The 22233-nt window shown below is 50.9% G+C and overlaps 1 protein-coding gene across 1 annotated transcript in view; it reads right to left on the reverse strand.

Moving 5' to 3' along the window:
• LSAMP (limbic system associated membrane protein) overlaps positions 1-22233 on the reverse strand; it is a 434442-nt gene that overhangs the window by 162702 nt on the left and 249507 nt on the right. Inside the window, 1 exon segment of the mRNA XM_077807324.1 lies at positions 7993-8118. Coding sequence (XP_077663450.1) covers positions 7993-8118 — 126 coding nt within the window.

The following is a 22233-nucleotide window of genomic DNA, read 5'->3' on the forward strand; positions in this document are numbered from 1 at the left end:
CAAATCACTACTCTGTTTAACTCATACTATTTAGACACTTCCCACAGAACAGCTTTCAGGATCTATGGATGCTACACGTCTACTTCATCCAGTGCACTAAATGCCCCAACAACTACTAGGTGGCTGAAACCAGCTAATCACCATGCTCTCAAATGAACTTTCACAGGAAAATGATAAAAAGACAAAAAACACCCGATCACCTGTGAGTGAACACTGTTCAAAGTGATCGCTCTATAGCTGACCCCTCAGTCCTCATCTTCAAAGGAAACCTACACAACACCTTAAAAAGACAAGCCTGGGAGCCTAAATTCATTACTCTGCTAGACACTAAAATTCATGGAATGAACAGAGACACTGGACATATGGCTTATCACAACAATCTGTTACCCACTATCCCACTCTTTTGTCCTAGGACTGTAGAGGTGTTAACAGGCCACTCTACTTTGAATGGTGCCTTAGAATATGTGCTAAACAATCTGTTCCACCTTGCATTTAGCTGTGACACTGAGTACCTTTCCCAGACCTCCACCTCGAAAGCTTGTCTCTCTCATCAACAGAAGTTGGTCCAATAAAATATATTACTTCACTCACTTTGTCTCTCAGCACTTAGATATGTTTATAGTGAAAACAAGTATACATTTATTTAACAAAGTACAGAGATTTGAGTGACAGCAAGTAGTAGTATTGTTAACAAATAGTTACATCTAAAATATATTCATAAAACATGCAGTCTAGAACCTAGACTTACTTTACTAGATACCTTCATGTCTTATACAGCAACGCTCACCCAAAGTCCTTTCAGCATTTTCCAGCCAGGCTTGGCTTTGATTTTCCACTCATGAGACAAATCACACTGCCAGCTTGCCTCCTCAGTGAAAGATCCAGTGGATACCTCTGCACTCCCAGATATATCCCAACAACCCACTGTCTTTATTCAAACAGGATTCCTCCTGTTTGTTTTTTCCTGTATACTCCTTTCTTGGAGATTTTGCAGTCTCTTGGTTAGCCTGTGGCTCAGTATGCAAGTAGGGATACACTGTGGAGTATATAATATGCCATACCGAAATGGCCAGATAGGGAGATAAAAGTGTTTGTTACTCCCTACCTAAAAGAAACCTGTTTGAAGCATGTCACCTCTTGGTGACCTGCCTTTATTTCAAGGCTTTAGAAACATAATTTCTAGTATAGATGCATAACATCTCAAATATTATCCTTACATATGTTTCACGATTATGTTGACCAGAAGGCTACTGGCTCTTAGTATAAAATTTACATGCCACCCTTGGGTGAACTACTGTGTGCATACCTGACCCAGGGGATCCCTGTAAAACTCTAGACATCCCGCAAGTGCTTTCTGCCAGTTGGCATTCAGAGGTCCCTGGGTCACAAACTACTCATTCAAAATCCATCTCTGTGCCACCCTGACAGCAATGAAGAATGAATTGGGAGCTGATGACATCCCAAGGAATGACATTTCAGTTTTCATTACCAGAGTACCACCAAGAATTAAAGCTGATTTGCATTGATATTTGCCATCTGAATTATTAAAGGATTCTTTTTCCCTTGCTTCAAATGATACAGGCAACAGCAAGTCACAATTTAGCAATCTCATGGGGGAGGAAAAGGAGCTTCCTACAGGCAGCTTCTGGGCTTGGAAACTTGTAGCTGATGTGAGAAAAATGTCTGATTTTTCTCCACACCAAGGATGGGAGGGGGAGTGAAGGCAAAGAATAAAATGTTTTTTTAATCAAGAATTTTACTTCCCGCATGCACCCATCTATCTTTCTGTGCATGGTAGTTCTAGAGAGTCCATCCCCATGGAATCCAAGCATCATGAGAAGCGTCCCTGTATTCCACTGCATGAGCAGTGGTCCATCTTTTCCTATCACTTGAATTCTTCCCTTCCACTTTCCAGCTGGCAAGAAATAATTCCATTCTTCCAGTACTAACTCAGGTGATTAGCCAAAAAGTGTGCAATGGATAAACTGAATGAAAGAAGAGAGAAATAAGCCAGCCACACCTTTCGGTTAGTGTACAAAACAAAAAGGTAATTCTGCTCCCTGAGATTTTTTTAAATCTCTCTATCTGTCCATTAGCCCTCATATGTAGGCGTGATAACCAGGGAATGAATTCCTTTTGCTCTGCAATCATGTGTAACACCATCCAGCCATATTCTACAGCACTCATTTCAATTGGCCCACTAATCTATCTTCTCCGCTAGAACTGCGTCTAACATTCCAAGCCTATGGGCCTCAAATAGCTCCTGTTTAGAAAGAAAAAATAAAAGAGAACCCTCCAGAGAAATGTGGATAAAGTGAAAGGAGAGAATGAAACCTCCACTGGTCTGAGTGGGTTATACCCAGGGACAGTATTAAGGATCGACTTGCCATTGCTAGAAACAGTAGCATTACCCCATGCAGAGCTGCCTTTCCAGTAATTATCCAAAACCGATTTCTAGGTCTGGCATGTTGTGAGATACAATATCCTAAAATTATGACACTTTGGTTCCTAGGAAAACTAATTTAGATTTTTTTTTTTTTGAGATTTCTGTATGTGCTAATACTAACATTTCTGTCACCAGGAGGCCTGCATGCTGATATGCATCAGGCAGCCTGGTGACCCAGCCACGAACATGTGAAAAATAGATCAGGACTTTTCAACCAGTGGGTCACCTCCAACCATCTGAGAAAGTAGCAACCCCCGCACCGTTGATAGGGCCCTGGGGGAACCCAGGCAAGGAAGAAAGCAGCAACTGGTTCTCTTGCCCCCTACTGCCTGGGCTTCACCCCTGGTCTGCCCAGAGGCTGTTTCTAGGTCTCAGTTTCTGCATAGTGCACTCCTGTAGGGGAGGAACAGCATCATTCCAAAGTGCTGTGGAACTGGCCTGGAAGCAGCCCTTCTACCACCTCAGAATTGAACACTATGTGGATGGGGAGGAGGGAAGAAGGGAGACTCCCCCACTCTACTAACCACCCACCCAGACGCTCAGCTCAGAACCCTCAGAAGCCAGCAGCAAGGCCACCATTCAGCCACCATCACTGCATCAAACCCCTACACCAGCCTCAGTATCCCTAACTCCTGCAGGCCCAGCAGGGCCCCGCCCCGCATCTCCCACCTAGCACCCAAAGCCATGCCAGGTTTCTTGCCAGGCCCCTGACCTACCTCACAGTCTTGTTTATAGAAAGAAACCTGGGATGGTCATCCAGGGTTGATAACAGTTGTGATGTGGTTCAGTCACACAGAGACCCCCTTGGGACTGTCACCCAACATGCTGAATTTACCTCTGAGCTTGTTTTCCCTGACAGCCTGGGACTCCAGAACCCTTCCTTGTTGAGCCAGACATGCTAGCCTGCTGCAACACAGACCCAGGTCTGGTCCATGCCCCCAAAACTGCAGACTTTAACCAAAAACTACTTAGCAGGTCACCTGTCTCCAGCACCCAGATCCCAATGGGATCCAAACCCCAAATAAATCCGTTTTACTCTGTATAAAGCGTATACAGGGTAAACTCATAAATTGTCCGCCCTTTATAACACTGATAGAGAGATATGCACAGCTGTTTGCTCCCCCAGGTATTAATCACTTACTCTGGGTTCAATAATAAACAAAAGTGATTTTATTAAGTATAAACAAATAGGATTTAAGTGGTTTCAAATAATAATGGACAGAACAAAGTAAGTTACCAAGCACAATAAAACAAAACACGCAAGTCTAAGCCTAATACATTAAGAAACTGTTGACAGGTAAATCTCACCCTCAGATGTTCCAATAAGCTTCTTTCACAGACTATACTCCTTCCAAGTCTGGGCCCAATTCTTTCCCCGGTACAGTCCTTGTTAGTTCCAGCAGCCATCTTAGCTGAAAAGCAGGGGCTTTCTCATGACTGAGACTCCCTTCGTCCTGCTCCACCCCCTTTTATAGCTTTAGCATAAGGCAGAAGGGGTGGGTGTGTGACATGGTCACATGTCACTGTAAGACCTCATTCTTCATTACCCATGTCAGTACACAGGAAGGCTTGCAGGTAAATAAACCCATTCACAACCAATTGTCCTAGTCAATGGGAGCCATCAAGATCCTAAGCCACCATTAATGGTCCACACTTTGCATAATTACAATAGGATCTCAGAGTTATACTTCATATTCCTATTTTCTAATACAAGAATGATACATTCATACAGATAAGATTATAAGCTTTGTAATGACACCTTACAAGAGACCTTTTCCATAAAGCATATTCCAGTTACCTTATATTCACACTCATAAGCGTATTTCCATAAATCATTATGGAGTGCAACGTCACAATGGTTTTTTCATAGGTCCAATTATACAAGGCTCAGAGGAACAGAAACATACGTATCCTAAACCATTTTGGAAACCACTTAAAGTTATCTAAGGTAGCTTTTTGATGTTTAATATTATGGTGATTTTAGGACCAAATGCATTATACTCTTGGAAATGGGAGATTCCCAGATCCTTTCTGGTGGGACAAGACACATGTTTCTAAGTGGGATAGGTCCAGAATAGATTTAGGATTGTCAATTAATTACATTAACGATAAATTATGTTTGCATTGAAGCCTAGGTTCCTCAGTACCAAAACAGGCCCTATTGTGCTAGGTGCTGTACAAAACATACAAATTAAAGATGAACTCCCACCCTGAAGAAATTATAATGTAACTATAAGACATGAGACAACAGATGGATATTAATAGGAGATCACACACAAAGCCCCACACACCCAATGAGACAATACTGGTCAGTGTGACAGACAGTGATTTCAGCAGACCAATCATTGCTGAGGTTGTTTGTAGGCATTATGGCAGAGGAAAGGTTTAAAGGAGGGATCTGAAGGAGGGCAATGGAGGTGGCTTTGCAGATGGTTTACAGGTAGCTCCTTCCATGCAGAGGGGACAGCATAGGAGAAAGCATGAAGCTGCACGCTGTAAAATTTAACAAATGGGCCATGAATACTGGCACCTTTGGGAGAATGGATCAACATCTGGAGAGCACATAAGAGAACCAGTAGGAGGGGGATAGATCATGAATGATCTCAAAGGTGACAAAACACAGTGTGTTTAAAGTGGTTGAGAAGTGGGAACCAGTAGAGGGACACCAAGAGAGAGGTGAGGTGACAAGCAATGAGCCAGGAAAACAGTCTTTGCAGTTGTGCTCTGAATGGATAGAGGTGGGGCAAGATGTGATTGGTCTAGGCTGCAGAGGAAGAAGTTGCACTAGTTGAGACAGGTGATGAGGGCCTGGATGAGAGTCCAGGCAACATGGACTGCCCCTCCTGCATCTCAGAATGATGCAATTCCACATTTGTTTAAAAAAAAAAAAAGGCGGGGGTGGGGGTGGGGCAGGGGACCTTTTCCTGGCTAGCCTTGGTGTTGTTTTAATGGCCACTCTTTGAAAGCCCAAAATTGGCTTGGCATATTAGAAGTAATCCCGATGTGGATCAATCAGTGGGCAAAGTACGGGTGAGGCAGATAAAGGGGCATGCCATGTGCAATTTATTGTATGGCTCTGCAATCGATCACATGCATATAGCAACCATCCATCTACAGCAGGGGTGTGCAAACTTTTTGGCCTGAGGGTCACATCGGTGTTGCGAAACCGTATGGGGGGCCGGGTAGGGAAGGCTGTGCCTTCTCAAACATCCTGGCCCCCGCCCCCTCCCACTTCCCGCCCCCCGACTGTCCCTCCTCAGAACCCCTAACCCATCCAACCCCCCTGCTCCCTGTCCCCTTACTGCCCCGACCCGTATCCACACCCCCACAGGCCCCTTGGGACTCCCACACCTATACAATGCCCCCTGTTCCCCGACTGCCCTGCCAGAACCTCCACCCCATCCAACCACCCCCTGCTCCCTGTCCCCTGACTGCCCCCGTCCCTAACTGTCCCCCGGGATCACACCCCCATCCACCATCCAACCGCCCCCTGCTCCCTGACTGCCCCGACCCCTATCCACAACCCTGCCCCCAGACAGGCCCCCTGGGACTCTCCTGCCTATCCAACTGCCGCCTGCTCCCTGCCTGCCCCATGGGACCCTCTGCACCTTATCCAACTCCCCCGCCACCCCCTTACCATGCTGCTCAGAGAGGCAGGAGCTCGCAGCCGCAGCACCTGCGCTGCCCAGCAGGAGCGGCAGCCCAGAGCACTGGCGGCATGGTGCACTGAGGCTGTGGGGGAGGGGCGGGAGACTAGCCTCCCTGACTGGGAGCTCAGGGGCTGGGCGGGAAGGGCCCACGGACCGTAGTTTGCCCACCTCTGATCTACAGTCTCTAGTTATCAAAAATGCCTATTACTGTAGGATCTGAACACTGACATAGGTGGTATCTCTCAAATCTGGAACTCTTGTATTAAATCTTCATGGAAACTAATATCCATGTATTAACTGAAACAATGCTAAAAAACGCTCGGCGCATGACAAGGAAATGTCTCCCACTTGAATATGAAGAGAAAGAATTAGAGGTGAAGACTGAAATTCTGATACAGCAAGGAGATCAATAAGAAATGCATCTTATAGCAAAACTGCCCCTGGGGAGTAAGCGGATTGTAAATACACAACTTAATTAAAGAAAAAAATAGGTCATTTTCCTACACCTCAGTGGCACATGCTCACTCAACATTGACAATAACAGAAGAGAAGAACCAGGCACTTGATGACACAACAAAGAAATCACTCTCTCTCCCTGTCTCTGTTCCCACCTCCGTCTCTTCCTGGCAGTGTTTTTACTCTCTCTCCTTCCATTTATGCTAGAGATAGGCCAAAACTACAAAATAAAGGTCTGGATTTCAGATGTCCCAAAGCTGTTCAGAGTGGGAGTATTCTGATTTGGCTCATGAGGGCAAGACAGGAAACGTGGAGTAGAATCTAAACTCCCCCCAAATTTGGAGTGGGGAGAAGGCGTGTGCTGGATGCAGCATTCGGATTGAGTCCCATCTCTAATTCCATCGAGTTCTCTCTCTCCCCATCTCTTTTTCTCCTCCTTCCCTGACTCTCTCCCTCTCTGGTTGCTGACTAGGATGATGATTAGTTTCACAGTCTCTTGCACTTGAAGAAAGTTTCTGCTCTGGCAGCCTGGAGCGTTCCACAGTAAACAAACAATACCTTGTTGTAAATCCCATATTCAAGGCCTGATCCTGCTCCCATGGGAGTTTTCCCCATTGACTTGAATAGAACCAGGAGCTAGCTATAAATGAGAGCAGGGGAGGAGAACATCTCCCCTCAAAGAAAAGCATTGGGAGGGACGAAGAAGAGGCACATGTGTCCTGTTCTCTTCCCTCTGATAAATCTTGAAGGGATGAATACTCAGGAGACTCCCTGCTTCCCTAGCTGTCTTCCCCATGGGGGTCAGTGGGGCTAATGACAGGAATGTTTGCTCTCCAAGGCTGCCAATTGCTGCAATAGCAAAGGAGCAATTAATAATGGAGCAGAGCTGGCTGATTTCTTCCTTGCTCTGTGCCTTACTGGGTCCTCCTTTTCCGCCATCTTATCCTTTAGGGGGTGCACAGCTGCTGTCTACAAAGCTGAAAGTAGCATATGACGACTCATGTCACCACATGCCTCCTCTTTGATGCAAAAGGATTGGAAGCCAATTTGGTGGTTTTCAAAGGGTCCTACTGGACTTCTTATTAGATGAGTAAGATTTCCCCCTCCCTCTCTGCAATTAGTGGATGTGGTCCCTTTGCCCCTGCAGTCTGCCTTGTTGGTACCAGAAATTACAGCAGCTACATGAAGAGAACAGCTAAGATGCAAACAGAGGGTCAAGCATATACAGCTCCTAATGGAGACCATTTAAAAGGTTCCCTGAGACAAACTATTATGTCCTGTACAGCCTAACGAACAAAATACACCCCCATGCATTTAAAGTGTTCCTTGGCATTGCTCATCACATGGACTTATCACTCTTTGTAGCTGCCAAACTCACTATTGAAACCTCCTCTGGTCACCAGCACAGTGTATGCATAAGAGCTATGCAGTGTGACTTACCTGTCGGGGTGAGGTGTCTCCAGGTGATGACAGGCTCGGGGCGTCCATTCGCCATGCACACCAGGGTCACGTTGCTGCCCTCATTCACAGTGACATCCGAGGAGATATTGGAGATCTTTGGTGGAACTGTGAAGACAAAAGAATGATGGAGCAGGTTACCCAGAGTTCTGAGGCCCCATGAGCCTGACACACCCAGAGTCAGCCATTGAACCTGCTCACAGATAGAACTAATTACTACTATGACTACTATTTGTTAAGCTCCACCACTGCCGAAAACATAGAGGAAGTTCTAGTTTTGGCCTCAAGAAGCTTGCAGTCTAAATAGAGATGCAAAACAATTCAGGCACAGAATTGTGCTCAGTCAGTTTACGGATATTTATTTGGGAGTTACTGTAAGGCAGGAAATTGCTCATGGAGAAGAGTCTCTGGCTCATGGGCCTTTTAATGTTTGCTTGCTACGTGCATGCCAGCATTTCTCACTTACAGAAGGTGTGTGATCACTTGGGGGCTTCCTGGAGTTGGTGTGTTTAAAGAAGGGATTTGAAGGAAGGAAGGGTTGGCCACTTGGAGCACCAGAGAGAGGTCCAGGGGTAAGCAATGACATGGAAGGATATAGGGAACGGTTGTGTAGGGAGGCTTGGGCAGAGAGAAAGAAGCAAGGGAGAGAAAGGGGGAAGTGGAATGGAGATATAGGCAAGGCCAGAGGAAAGTCAGCTGGGCTGAATGCCCTTAAGAAGCAGTTTGCATTGACTAAGGCTACTGCCTTACACAATTCCTTGAATGCCAAGGGGATAAATTCAGTAATGATGTAAATAGTGTTGTTGGGGAGTTAAACAGCAGATGCAAGCCATGAAGCAGCATAGCATGCGTGGATGTGGCATTCAGCAAGTGTGCCAAATGAGCACAACTTTTACACACTGGGAGGATGGAAGGGGATATAGAATTGGAAGAGTAACCAGCAAAAAACCAAGGGAGTAAGGGAGGATGGCTGGGGAGAGGAATGTTTAATAATACACCCTCCTGTTAGCTGCTTCCTGACTACTCAGCTATAAGAATGATCCCCCCGGGGATATCACTGCTCCGAATATCTGCCTATGGCAATCACATTGTGTTGCAGTGCAGTGCAAGCGTCTAGCATTCTGATCACAGGCTATTATCATGCTGGTGTTGCTTTATGTTTGGTAAGGGTTGGGTACTCACAGAACTTGCAAGCAACTTGCGTGACTGAACTGGGGAAGCACTAAAGTGTAAGTAGGTGCCACAATTGTCACAGTACTTCAATCTCATTTCCACATTCAAAACAGCCCAGCTGGGTCCTTCTACAGTTCTGATTGCCCATCTAGCTGGCTTCTGCAGAGCCAGGCCTAGAGGCACTGTGCAAACTTCCTAACTCACACTGGGCACAGGCCAAGGCTATGTATTAGCTATTATTACATCTCCTGAGCACAGACAAAGGCATCCTGCTGAACACGGCACTGTTTTGTTGGCAATGTAAACAATTGCTCACCATAGGTTGAGCGTGCAGCTTGCCATACTTGTTTCATTTTTGATCTAAGTAGCCAGATTTTAACCCAATACAACTAACTAGCTCCTCCAGTTCTTAACTATCTAAAGCAAACTCTGTTGTGGAGTGTTGCAGCTGGTGATAATATTTCTGTAGCATGTTTCATCCAGAAATATCCCAATAGGCTTCACAATGAATATTCACCCAATCTGGAGTGAAGGGCAGCAGCCAGAACATAGGGCAATGCACCACACTGTGGGGATAAGGAGAAAGGAAATGTTGGTTAAGGATACTGGAATAAACCCTTGTCTCACAAAAAGTACCATGCAATCTTTAATATCCAGAAGAGTGGACAAGACTTTCCTTTGAGGATCCTTAAAATCCTCCATAGGGGTAACATTTGGTCTATTGTGGGAATTCTAAGGGTTGAGCTGACTTCACTAGGATTTGAACTTGTGTCTCCAAGTACCTGAAGGTTAGGCCACTACGTCTTCCCCTGAGACAGATTGTTCAAGTCTCCTTTCTCACATTAATGTCTCACATCCATGCTTCAAGCTCAGGGGATGCAGGGGAGCTCATTAAAAAGATTGTTCTTCTCCCCACCCCTCTCATTCTCAGCTTTAGAATGTATATGGGGAACGAAACAAGATCCTTTTCTGCTTTGTTTACCACAGAGTAAACAGACCGATGCTCCGTTCCCCCGGCCAAGTTGGTTGACGGCCCTTTGGAGGCAGAGATGCCCATACAAATTGACTGGGAGGAAGAAAGGCTGCCCACCTGTTCCACCACATTCTTAGGAATGTCCTTAACATCCATGATTGTCCAGAATTACCACTGTCTTCGCTCTCTAGCCCCAACTTCATGGCCAGTGTTTCAGAGTCAAGGTGAAAAGTGGAGAGCACAGGGCTGCTATGTGTACAACTCCCAGTAGAGCTTGGCTGAGTGACTGAATTTCATCTGCCATTTTGTTGCCCAGTGTTGATAAATGCAAAGTAATACACATTGGAAAACATAATCCCAACTGTACATACTGTGACAGGGTCAGGCCAGATGGCTACAGGACAGTGATTTTTTTATTTGCATAACACACTTACAAAGTAAAAATAGCAGCATATGCAATGTGTAACAAAGCAACCAATCACAATTGTTTTCTCATTAGCTTCATGGGAGGGAAATGTTCAAGCTTGCCTGGGCCCAGAGCGGGGGGCTTCATCGACTCTCTTCGAGTTACCTGGCGCCACGCCCGAGTGTCACCAACAATTCCTTCCTCTGAAAGCACCCAACAAGAGGGGCAGGCTGTGGGGTGGACAATCCGGGGGGGGGAGGGGGGGACATGTGCACCCACATGTGAAAGGACCCCTCTAAGGTGGTGGCGTCCGCAGCAGCAATGCCTGGGGCTGGGGTCCCTTACTCTCTCGCCCAATCAAAGGGTCAGACAAAAGGACGCGGACGGGGACACGGAGCAGAGAACCTCGGACAGCGCCCACCGCTCCTCAAAAGTATCAAGGGAGTGGGCGGACGCTGCCCAGAGGAACTCAGCCCGGATACGTGAACGGACCGAGGATCGAAAAATGGCCCCACAGTCAGAGGAAACTCCATCGGCCAACCTCCTCTCTCTGGTTTTATAGATGGCCGTTTTAGCCAGGGCCAGGAGGAGGTTAACTAGGAGATCCCGTGACTTTGTGAGGCCACGGATGGGGAGTGGATAAATAAAAAGGTGAGGGGAAAAATGCAACCAAAAACGTAATAGGAGATTTGTGAGGAGCTGGAGCAGGGGCTGCAGCCTGGCACACTCCAAATATACATGCGCCAGGGTTTCCCTCACGCCACAAAACGGACAAGTATCTGGGACGGGGGTGAACCGCGCCAAGTACGTGCCCGTGCTCACAGCTCCATGAAGGAGCTGCCAACTGATGTCCCCGACGGGCCTCGGAACCAAGGTGGAATATAGGCTGGCCCACCGGGGCTGCTCACCCTCCAAAGATGGCAGAAGATCTCACCACTTTGTGTCAGGGAGGGACACTAGGGTGAGGACGTGAAGGGTGTGGAGCACGAGCGTGTATAGATGTTTCCTTGTTGCGGTTTGGAAGCGTACCGGCTGCAGTTCATGCAGCTGGCTCGCAGTGAAGGGGTGAGAGGGTCTGCGGGGCAGGGGTCCAATTAAAAAGTCCGGCGGGCCTCGGGTAGAGGGTGGGTGGGGCGTGCCCTCGAGCAGGACCCGGTCGAGGTAAGCTCGAGCAGCAGGCGGCAAAGCAGCCTTCGCCTCTTGAAGTACGCGCCAGGGGGTGTGAGGTCTGGAGAGCCCCATGCACCGGGCGAGCATCCGGGGATCCAGCCAGTCTCCCCGGTTGTACTCCAGAAGATCTCCGACTCTTGTGACTTCTGCCAGGATCAAGCTCTGGTGCACCGAGCGGGACTCCGCCACCTGCACACGGAGCTGGAGTTTGTGTAGCAGGGGCTCGGCGAGGAGATCTAGCCCCTCGGTGGCCGCCACGGACCTGGTCTTTAAAAACAGTTTCCAAGTCTGGAGGGGGTCCTGGTAGAAGACCGGCAGCCTCGAGAGGTCTGGCGGAAGACCTCCTGGATGGAGATAAAAGAGCTGCCGGTCATATCGGAGCCCTCGGATGTGGCGCAGGATGGCATGCGCCAGTGTGCTCCACACCGAACTGCCTGCACCATAGAGGAGCCTCTGTAGGGCCTGGAGGCGAAAGACACGGACCTGAGTGTGTAGACACTTCAGGCCCTGTCCTCCTTCCTTCGGGGTAGATGAAGAACCCCACAGGGGGCCAGTGTGTTGCTGACCAAAAGAACCCCAGAATCAATGTCCGGAGGTTGGTCAGGAAACCCGGGGCCGGGACCAGGGTGTTGAGCCGGTACCAGAGCGTGGACAGGACTAGCTGATTAAGCACCAGTGCTCTCCCTTGGAGGGAGAGACATCGTAGTAGTCCCGTCTATTTCCGGAGACGCTCTATCACCCCGCCCTCTAAATTGTCCCAGTTTTCCGGCAGAGAGGGATGCGTGGCAGAAAGTTAAATGCTGAGGTAGAGCAGCGGACCCATGCTCCACTGGATGGTCTGAAGCGCGGGTAGGAGGGAGCTCGCCTGCTGCCAGTCTCCTACCGCCAAGCCAGAGCTCTTGACCCAGTTGACCCAGGCGGAGGAGGCTGCCGAATAGATGGCCTGGCAAGCCTCCACCCGCGCCAAGTCGCCGGGGTCCTGGATCACGAGGAGCACATCATCAGCGTACGCCGACAAGACCAGCTCCAGCTCCGGTTCCCGCAGCACCAACCCTGTCAACCTCCTGCGGAGGAGACAGAGGAAGGGCTCGATAGCCAGAGCGTACAGCTGGCCCGAGAGGGGGCACCCCTGCCGTACTCCTTGCCCGAAGCTGACCGGTTCGGTCAGGGTCCAGTTGAGCTTAACCAGACACTCTGCGGAAGTGTACAGCACCCGGAGAAAACCCACAAACTGGGGTCAGAAGCCAAACGCCTGCAGAGTGCTCAGGAGGTACCCGTGGTCCACCCTATCGAAAGCCTTCTCCTCATCTAGGGACAGTAGGGAGAACGACAGACCGTCTCTACACCCGAGTTCCAAAAGGTCCCGAACCATAAATAGGTTATCAAAGATACTGCGGTCTGGAACGATGTAGGTCTGGTCTGGGTGGATCACGTCCGCCAGCACAGACCGTAGCCGTAGCGAGATTGCTTTCGCTACGATTTTATAGTCCGTGCTGAGGAGCGAGACGGGACGTCAATTTCGTAAATCGCGGAGGTCCCACTTCTTCGGCAATAAGGCGAGCACAGCTCGCCTGCACGAAAGAGGGAGGACCCCGCTCTGCAGAGACTCGGCCCAGACGGTGACTAGGTCTGGGCCGAGGACGTCCCAAAAGACGCGGTAGAACTCCACGGTCAGCCTGTCCATGCCTGGAGACTTATTAGTGGGCATACGACGGAGGGCTTCCGAGAACTCGGCCAAAGTGAGAGGCAATTCTAGCCAGTCTCGGTCGCTCACGCTGACCGTAGGGAGCTCCTCCCAAAGCACTCTGCAAGCGCTAGGGTTGGTCGGATCTGGGGAGAAAAGACTTGCGTAGAAGGCTCGGGCCCTCCCGCACATCTCCACCGGTTCCGTGAGGGGGGTGCCGTCTTCTGCAAGGAGGCAGGTGACGTGTTTCTTAACCCCCATCGTTTTCTCCAGGGCATAGAAGAAGCAGGAGCCGCGATCCATCTCCCGAAGGAGGCGGATGCGGGATCGAACAAAGGCGCCCCGGGCCTGATGGTCCTCGAGGGCCACGAGCTCCTCCCACTTCTCCCGGCATGCTCCGCAGAGGAGCGAGTCTTCGGGGCTGGCGGCCAAACGCCTCTCCAGCTCTAAGACCTCCTGTTCCAACTGCTCTATCACCCCACTTCTCCGTCGGCAGGTGCCCCGGGTGTAGTCGCGGAAGAAAAGCCGGGCGCGCACCTTCCCCAGGTCCCACCATTGCTGCGCCGAGGGAAAGGCATGCCGCTGCCCTCGCCAGGCCAGCCAGAATTCCCGGAAGGACATCATGAAGCCTTCATCCTCCAACAGGCTGTTGTTAAAATGCCAATAGGCCAGCCCCGGCCTCTCCGCACAGAGGGAGGTTGTCACGGTGGTTAGGTGATGGTCAGAAAATGGGGCCAGCCGAATGCTGGAGGAGTGGGCTCGTGAGAGATGGAAGCGTGATAAATAAATGCGGTCCAACTGGGAGTGGCTCGACCGATGGGCTTCCACCTGGACAAAGGTGAACGTGGAAGTGTCATCTGGGTGGTGGTCATGCCAGATGTCCACTAGGGAGTGATATTCAACTATCTCCCGGAGGGTGTCCGCGGCGGCCAGGCTCTGCTCGGTCCCTGAGTGGTCTCGCTCCTCGAGGGTGGTATTCAAATCTCCTCCCAGGACCAGGCACTTGTGAGAAAGTAAGGTGCCAAGGAAGGCGGACGCCTGCTGATAAAATTGCAGCAGCTCCGGGCCTGATGTCGGGGCATAGACGTTAACAAGGTTAACCACGAGCCCCTCTATATAGACCTGGAGATGCAGCAGGCGACCCAGCATGGCCTCGGCGACCCCTAGCACCTCGGGCCGTAGGTCAGGGGAGAACAGGGTCGCCACTCCAGCCTGACGAATCATGGAATGGCTAAAGTAGACCCTGTCCCCGCACTCCAGCCGCCAACTGTCTTCGGCGGTCAGATCCATATGGGTCTCCTGCAGGAAAATCACAGAGTACCCTCCCTCCCAAAGGAAGGAGAGCACCTGGGACCTGCAGAGAGCCATCCTACAACCCCAGGTGTTCAACGTTGCGATGGTGAGAAGTGTCATGGGAGGGGGCCGGGGGGGATCCTCACTGGCAGGGACGCTCGCATCTCCCAGCGGACTGCGCAACAGTCCTTGACCCATCCCGTAGGTGAGTAATTGGTCACAGAAGACGCGGACCCGCCAGTAGGCCACGGCATCCTGCTTCCCCATCCCTTTACCTTCCCCCATGAGGGCCCTTGTGGCCCGGAGGATTTGAAAAAAATCCCCCCATCACTGGAGAGCAAGCTGTACCTTGTTGCAGGAGCCACGGACATCCTCTAAAAACTTCTGCAGCTCTCCTCGCAGCTCATGGGGGGTTGGGGTTATGGTTTACTGGTTGTTCCCCGGTGGGACCCTTGGTGCAGCCCCGTGGTCCACTAAAACGGACAAGCAGGGTGCGGACCCCCAACCGAGTGCCTGATGGGCTGGAGCTTCTAGGCCTGCCTCAAGCTCTGGGGCGATAGGGGGCGGTGGAAGGAAGATAGCAGCTCCTAATGGGTCAGGGCAGGAGAACACAAAGGCTGCGCCCTGGGGGTCATCAGTTGTGAAAGGGAAGAAGACAGCCCCGGTGGCGGCAACAACATTGCAGGAGGTAAATTGGATAGGGGCAGGGGCAAAGGTGAGGTTCAGGGTTTCGGGAGGAAAGCAGCTGGATGGTGGCGCCTCCCGATCAGATTCGAGGGTTAAGGGGTGGGGAGGGAACTCTCAGTGATACCAGGCGCGGGCTTTATGGTGGATTTAGCGGCCACAGCATCAGGAGATGGATTATCTTCTGTTGGGCCCCCGCCCCGGAAGGAAATCGATTGCTCCGCACCAACGGGGGGTGCCCCTGGCGACTCGTGCCCGGGCCGCATGGTGCCAGCTGTCACCTGAGCAGGCTCGGTGGTCGTCAGCAGGGTGCCACCAGCGGACGGATCGATGGAGGAGTCCAGGGGCTCCTCGGAGGTGGGAGCAGAAGCAGCAGTTAGGGGGAGGGAGCATGGGGAAAAGAGGGGTGGAGTCAGGTTGCCCAAATCAAGGTTTGCTGGCAAAAGGTTGTCCTCCTCCTGGGCAACCGGGGTCAGATCTAGGGCCTCGATCTCCTCAAACATGGAGGAGAGGACACTTTCCGTCGCCCCGGGGTTCTCCCTGCTGGCACCCGCCACAACGGTTGCCTTGGGGTTCACGGAGGCTTTGGGTAGCGTCAGGACAGAAGGGGCTTCCTCGAGGGTCTCGGAGGGGAGGGTCTCCCATGGAGGAGAGACACTACCTTCCGGTGCTACCACGTCTTTCCCGGCTGACACCGGTGGATGGGACGCACTCGTGGGCAAAGCGGAAGGTTTGGCATCAGTGCCCCCTTCCTGGTCTTCCGGGGGGCCTCCGCCTCTGGTAGATGAGGCGGAGCTCGAGCCTTCTGCTTGCCTCGCTTCCCCTGGACTAGGCCCCAGCCCTCCATGGCATCATCTGGGGGCTGGTTAGGAGGGGGCGTGTCAGGGGGTAAAGGCGATGGCTCAGGGACTTGCAAGGGGGATGGTGGGGCGGCGTAAGGGAGGGAGGATTCTCCCTGGGGCAGGCTCTCTCCCATGCCTGGTGGTATCTCTGTCACACCCTCCTCCATAGGCCCTACCAGATTTTCAGCAGCGAGGGCGGGGCTCTCCCGCTCGACTGGGCGTTGTAGGGGAGGTGCCCCTTGGGCCTGAGCGGGAGAAGTAGTGGTCCGAAGAGGACGGGGGGCGGGTTCAGGTATCGGGTGGCCAGAGGCGTCGGCAATGACGGGGCCAATGTCCTGCCGGGTCTCGGGGATCCCAGATGCCTCTTCTTGCCAGGCTAAGGGGCAGTCCCTCTGGACATGCCCTGACGCCTGGCAGAGGTAGCACCGGGTTTCCCCTGTGGAGAAATACACCCAGTAATGGGCCCCCTGGTGGGGGACTAGGAAGGACCCCACGAGCGCCTCTCCGTCATGCACCGCTGACGGCTGCACTTGCTGGCGGAAGGAAAAGATGTGACGGAGGGTGGGGTCCTTGCAGCCCAACGGGAGAGGGCTGATGACAGAAACAGGTTTCCCCAGGGTGGAAAGGGCAGGTAACAGGGCAGCACTGGGGAGAAAAGGAGGGACAGAGGTCAGGACCAGGTGGATCCCCAGGTCCTCTAGCGGCTCTAAGGGGACAAATACCCACCCCACCCCACCCCACCGCCAGGCCCCTCTCCACCGCCTCCTGGGCGGCAGCCTCCGATGCTAAGAAGAAGACAACCTTCCCATACATTTTGGAGGCCGCCACAATGGCCGAGGGCCCCACCACCCTCACCAATGCCCGCACGTAAGTCTCCACGTGGGGCGAGGTGGGCACCAGGAGGCATTGGACACTGTGCTTCCTTGTCATGGTGGGGAAGGGGCCCCGGCCGCTGTTGATGGTGGCGGAGGCAGTGGGCGGGAGAGATGACGAGGCGGCAGGCGGGGGGGCTGCCGCTGCCCGGGCATACATCCTGGGGGGTGAGGGAGGGACACCCGCAGAGCTGATGAAGGGGGCAGCGAGGAGGGATGCCATGGTCGGTGGCGGGGCCGCAGCAGTGGGGGTGGCCCCTGCCACGGGTGCCTGGTGGTTTTAGCAGGACTCTTCCCCTTCTTCTTGCCCTGGCCTTTCCTGCTGGCTGGGGGGGGTCCCCTAGAGTCTGGGGAGGTGGTGGGCATGGCAGTGGCGGAGGTCACCCCGGTGTCCTCCATTGCCGATGCCCCAGCGGGGACGGTGGCAGGTGGTTAATAGGAGTTGGGGTCAGGTAAAAAGGGATAGGCTGTGGGATGGGCAGTTCCGGGGCGGGGGGGGGGTGGGTGCGCACATGAAGGCGAAAGGAGTCCAGGAGAGCTGGCTGTATTTCAAGGAATCCCTGTTGAGGTTACAGGGACAAACCATCCCGATGTGTCGAAAGAATAGTAAATATGGCAGGCGACCAGCTTGGCTTAACGGTGAAATCCTAGCAGATCTTAAACATAAAAAAGAAGCTTACAAGAAGTGGAAGGTTGGACATATGACCAGGGAAGAGTATAAAAATATTGCTTGGGCATGTAGGAATGAAATCAGGAGGGCCAAATCGCACCTGGAGCTGCAGCTAGCGAGAGATGTTAAGAGTAACAAGAAAGGTTTCTTCAGGTATGTTGGCAACAAGAAGAAAGCCAAGGAAAGTGTGGGCCCCTTAATGAATGAGGGAGGCAACCTAGTGACAGAGGATGTGGAAAAAGCTAATGTACTCAATGCTTTTTTTGCCTCTGTCTTCACTAACAAGGTCAGCTCCCAGACTGCTGCGCTGGGCATCACAACATGGGGAATAGATGGCCAGCCCTCTGTGGAGAAAGAGGTGGTTAGGGACTATTTAGAAAAGTTGGACGTGCACAAGTCCATGGGGCCGGACGAGTTGCATCCGAGAGTGCTAAAGGAACTGGCGGCTGTGATTGCAGAGCCATTGGCCATTATCTTTGAAAACTCATGGCGAACGGGGGAAGTCCCGGATGACTGGAAAAAGGCTAATGTAGTGCCAATCTTTAAAAAAGGGAAGAAGGAGGATCCTGGGAACCACAGGCCAGTCAGCCTCACTTCAGTTCCTGGAAAAATCATGGAGCAGGTCCTCAAAGAATCAATCCTGAAGCACTTACATGAGAGGAAAGTGATCAGGAACAGTCAGCATGGATTCACCAAGGGAAGGTCATGCCTGACTAATCTAATCGCCTTCTATGATGAGATTACTGGTTCTGTGGATGAAGGGAAAGCAGTGGATGTATTGTTTCTTGACTTTAGCAAAGCTTTTGACACTGTCTCCCACAGTATTCTTGTCGGCAAGTTAAAGAAGTACAGGCTGGATGAATGCACTATAAGGTGGGTAGAAAGTTGGCTAGATTGTCGGGCTCAACGGGTAGTGATCAATGGCTCCATGTCTAGTTGGCAGCCGGTGTCAAGTGGAGTGCCCCAGGAGTCGGTCCTGGGGCCGGTTTTGTTCAATATCTTCATAAATTATCTGGAGGATGGTGTGGATTGCATTCTCAGCAAATTTGAGGATGACACTAAACTGGGAGGAGTGGTAGACATGCTGGAGGGCAGGGATAGGATACAGAGGGACCTAGACAAATTGGAGGATTGGGCCAAAAGAAATCTGATGAGGTTCAATAAGGATAAGTGCAGGGTCCTGCACTTAGGACGGAAGAACCCAATGCACTGCTACAGACTAGGGACCGAATGGCTAGGCAGCAGTTCTGCGGAAAAGGACCTAGGGGTGACAGTGGACGAGAAGCTGGATATGAGTCAGCAGTGTGCACTTGTTGCCAAGAAGGCCAATGGCATTTTGGGATGTATAAGTAGTGGCATAGCGAGCAGATCGAGGGACGTGATCGTCCCCCTCTATTCGACATTGGTGAGGCCTCATCTGGAGTACTGTGTCCAGTTTTGGGCCCCACACTACAAGAAGGATGTGGATAAATTGGAAAGAGTCCAGCGAAGAGCAACAAAAATGATTAGGGGTCTGGAACACATGACTTATGAGGAAAGGCTGAGGGAACTGGGATTGTTTAGTCTGCAGAAGAGAAGAATGAGGGGGGGATTTGATAGCTACTTTCAACTACCTGAGAGGTGGTTCCAGAGAGGATGGTTCTAGACTATTCTCAGTGGTAGAAGAGGACAGGACAAGGAGTACTGGTCTCAAGTTGCAGTGGGGGAGGTTTAAGTTGGATATTAGGAAAAACTTTTTCACTAGGAGGGTGGTGAAACACTGGAATGCATTGCCTAGGGAGGTGGTGGAATCTCCTTCCTTAGAAGTTTTTAAGGTCAGGCTTGACAAAACCCTGGCTGGGATGATTTAATTGGGGATTGGTCCTGCTTTTGAGCAGGGGGTTGGACTAGATGACCTCCTGAGGTCCCTTCCAACCCTGATATTCTATGATTCTATGAACCACCATATGTTTGTCCAGAGAGTCCTGTTTGGTTGGCTGGTGCTTCTGGCCCACGCGGTGGAATCAGGGTGAGCAGCTAAGTCCAGAGGCAGATGTTAAACAGCCAGCAATGACAGTGGAGGAGGCAACTGTGAAGATGGTAGTGTGTGGGTTGGGAGGACACAGACGCATCGGGGGGCAGCTTCGTGCCACACCCCCTGTGTCCCTACAAACACAGTCATGACACAGTCAAGGCCTCCCCCAACACGAGAGCACAGTTCGAAAGTTACTCAGTCTTGGGCTCCTCCACGGCAATTTGTAAGTTCCCCGGGTGGTGTTCCTCTGGTAGACGGCTGTTTCTCTGTCTGTCGGGTTTTCTTTTTTGCATTCCAGAAATGCCGGAGCAAGTGATAAGATTCCTCTCAACTGGAGATGGGTCCGCAGACAAACAGCAAGCGGCTGGGTCTGGGGGCTGGGTCCTTCCACTCCCCCCCCCTCCGGGGAAGCGGGCTGGGGTGGAGGGGGGCTAACAGCCGGCCGGCTGCCGGGCAGCACCCTAGCAACAATGGAGAAAGAAAAAAAAACAACAAAAGGAAAAGAAAGGGGGGAGAGTGTCTGACCTGGTCGGGGGGGAGCCGAAAGCAGGGGCAAAAAGCAAGAAAAGCCCAGGCCAGATGGCAGCAGCAGGAGAGCAGGCTAAGTAGGTCCCTTTTCCCTGGGTAAGGTAACAGGGAAGGTTTTTTTTTTTTATAGACTAACAAATTTATTTGAGCATAATGTGACAGGGTCAGGCCAGATGGCTACAGGAGAGTGAAAGAAGGCAGATATATTAGCCCCAGGTTAAGTAGGTCCCTTTTCCCTGGGTAAGGTAACAGGGAAGGTTTTTTTTCCCAGCAAAGTTCCATTTTATTAACCCATGATTTGAATATTTCAGCAAAAATAAATTAGTTTACCAGCAACAAAATGTACTTGTGAAGTCCTTGTGACAGGGTCGGGCCAGATGGCTACAGGAGAGTAATAGAAGGCAGATATATTAGCCCCAGGTTAAGTAGGTCCCTTTTCCCTGGGTAAGGTAACAGGGAAGGTTCCAGAAAAATCAGGAACCTTCTGGAGACAATTAAGACTGACAGGCTGATTAGAACACCTGCAGCCAATCAAGAAGCTGCTAGAATCAATTAAGGCAGGCTAATCAGGGCACCTGGGTTTTAAAAAGCAGCTCACTTCAGTTTGTGGTGTGCATGTGAGGAGCTGGGAGCAAGAGGCACTAGGAGCTGAGAGTGAGAATGTGGACTGTTGGAGGACTGAGGAACACAAGCATTATCAGACACCAGGAGGAAGGTCCTGTGGTGAGGATAAAGAAGGTGTTGGGAGGAGGCCATGGGGAAGTAGCCCAGGGAGTTGTAGCTGTTGCACAGCTGTTCCAGGAGGCACTCTAAACAGCTGCATACCACAGGGCCCTGGGCTGGAACCTAGAGTAGAGGGCAGGCCCGGGTTCCCCCCAAACCTCCCAACTCCTGGTCAGACACAGGAGGAGTTGACCTAGACTGTGGGTTCATGAAAATGGCCAAACTGAGGGCTGCTGTGAAGCTCCAAGGCAAGCCAATCGGCCAATAAGCGCAAGATCCACCAAGGTAGAGGAGGTACTTTGTCACAATACAAAATGATACAGTCTAAATTAGCTGTTACCACTGCAGAAGGATCTTGGAGTCGTGAATAGCTCTCTGAAAACATCCAATCAATGCGCAACAGCAGTCAAGAAAGCCAACATAATTTTAGGAAAGGAATAGATAATACGACAGACAATATCATAATGCCTCTATATAAATCCATGATACTCCCACACCGTAAATACTGTGTGCAGTTCTGGTCGCCCAATCCCAAAAAAAGATACATTGTAATTGGAAAAGGTTCAGAAAAGGGCAACAAAAAATATTAGAGGTATGGACCAGCTTCCATATGAGGAGAGATTAAAAAGACAGACTTTTCAGCTTGGAAAATGGGGGGTGGATACGATCCAGGTCTATAAAATCTTGACTGGTGTGGAGAAAGTGAATAAAGAAATGTTATTGACTCCTTCACATAACACAAGAACTAGGGGTCACCCAATGAAATTAATAGGCAGCTGGTTTAAAACAAACAAAAGGAAGTACTTCTTTACACAACACACAGCCAACCTGTGGAACTTATTGCCAGAGGCAGCTGTGGAGACCAAAACTATAACAGGTTCAAAAAAGAACTAGACAAATTCATAGAGGATTAGTCCATCAATGGCTATCAGCCAGGATGGGCAGCGACACAACATCGTGCTCCGAGTGTCCCTAGCCTCTGTTTGTCAGAAGCTGGGAGTGGACGATAGGATGGATCACTCAATGATTGCCTGTTCTGTTCATTCTCTGTGACGCACCTGGCATTGGCCACTGTCAGCAGACAAGATACTGGGCAAGATCGACTGTTAGTCTGACCCAGTCTGGCCATTCTTATGTTCTTAGTTTACCAACATCTCTCCCTTATAGCACCTTCCTCAAGTGCCCTGAGTT

Source organism: Eretmochelys imbricata, chromosome 1 (genome assembly GCF_965152235.1).
Source record: "Eretmochelys imbricata isolate rEreImb1 chromosome 1, rEreImb1.hap1, whole genome shotgun sequence".
Lineage (NCBI taxonomy): Eukaryota > Metazoa > Chordata > Testudines > Cheloniidae > Eretmochelys > Eretmochelys imbricata.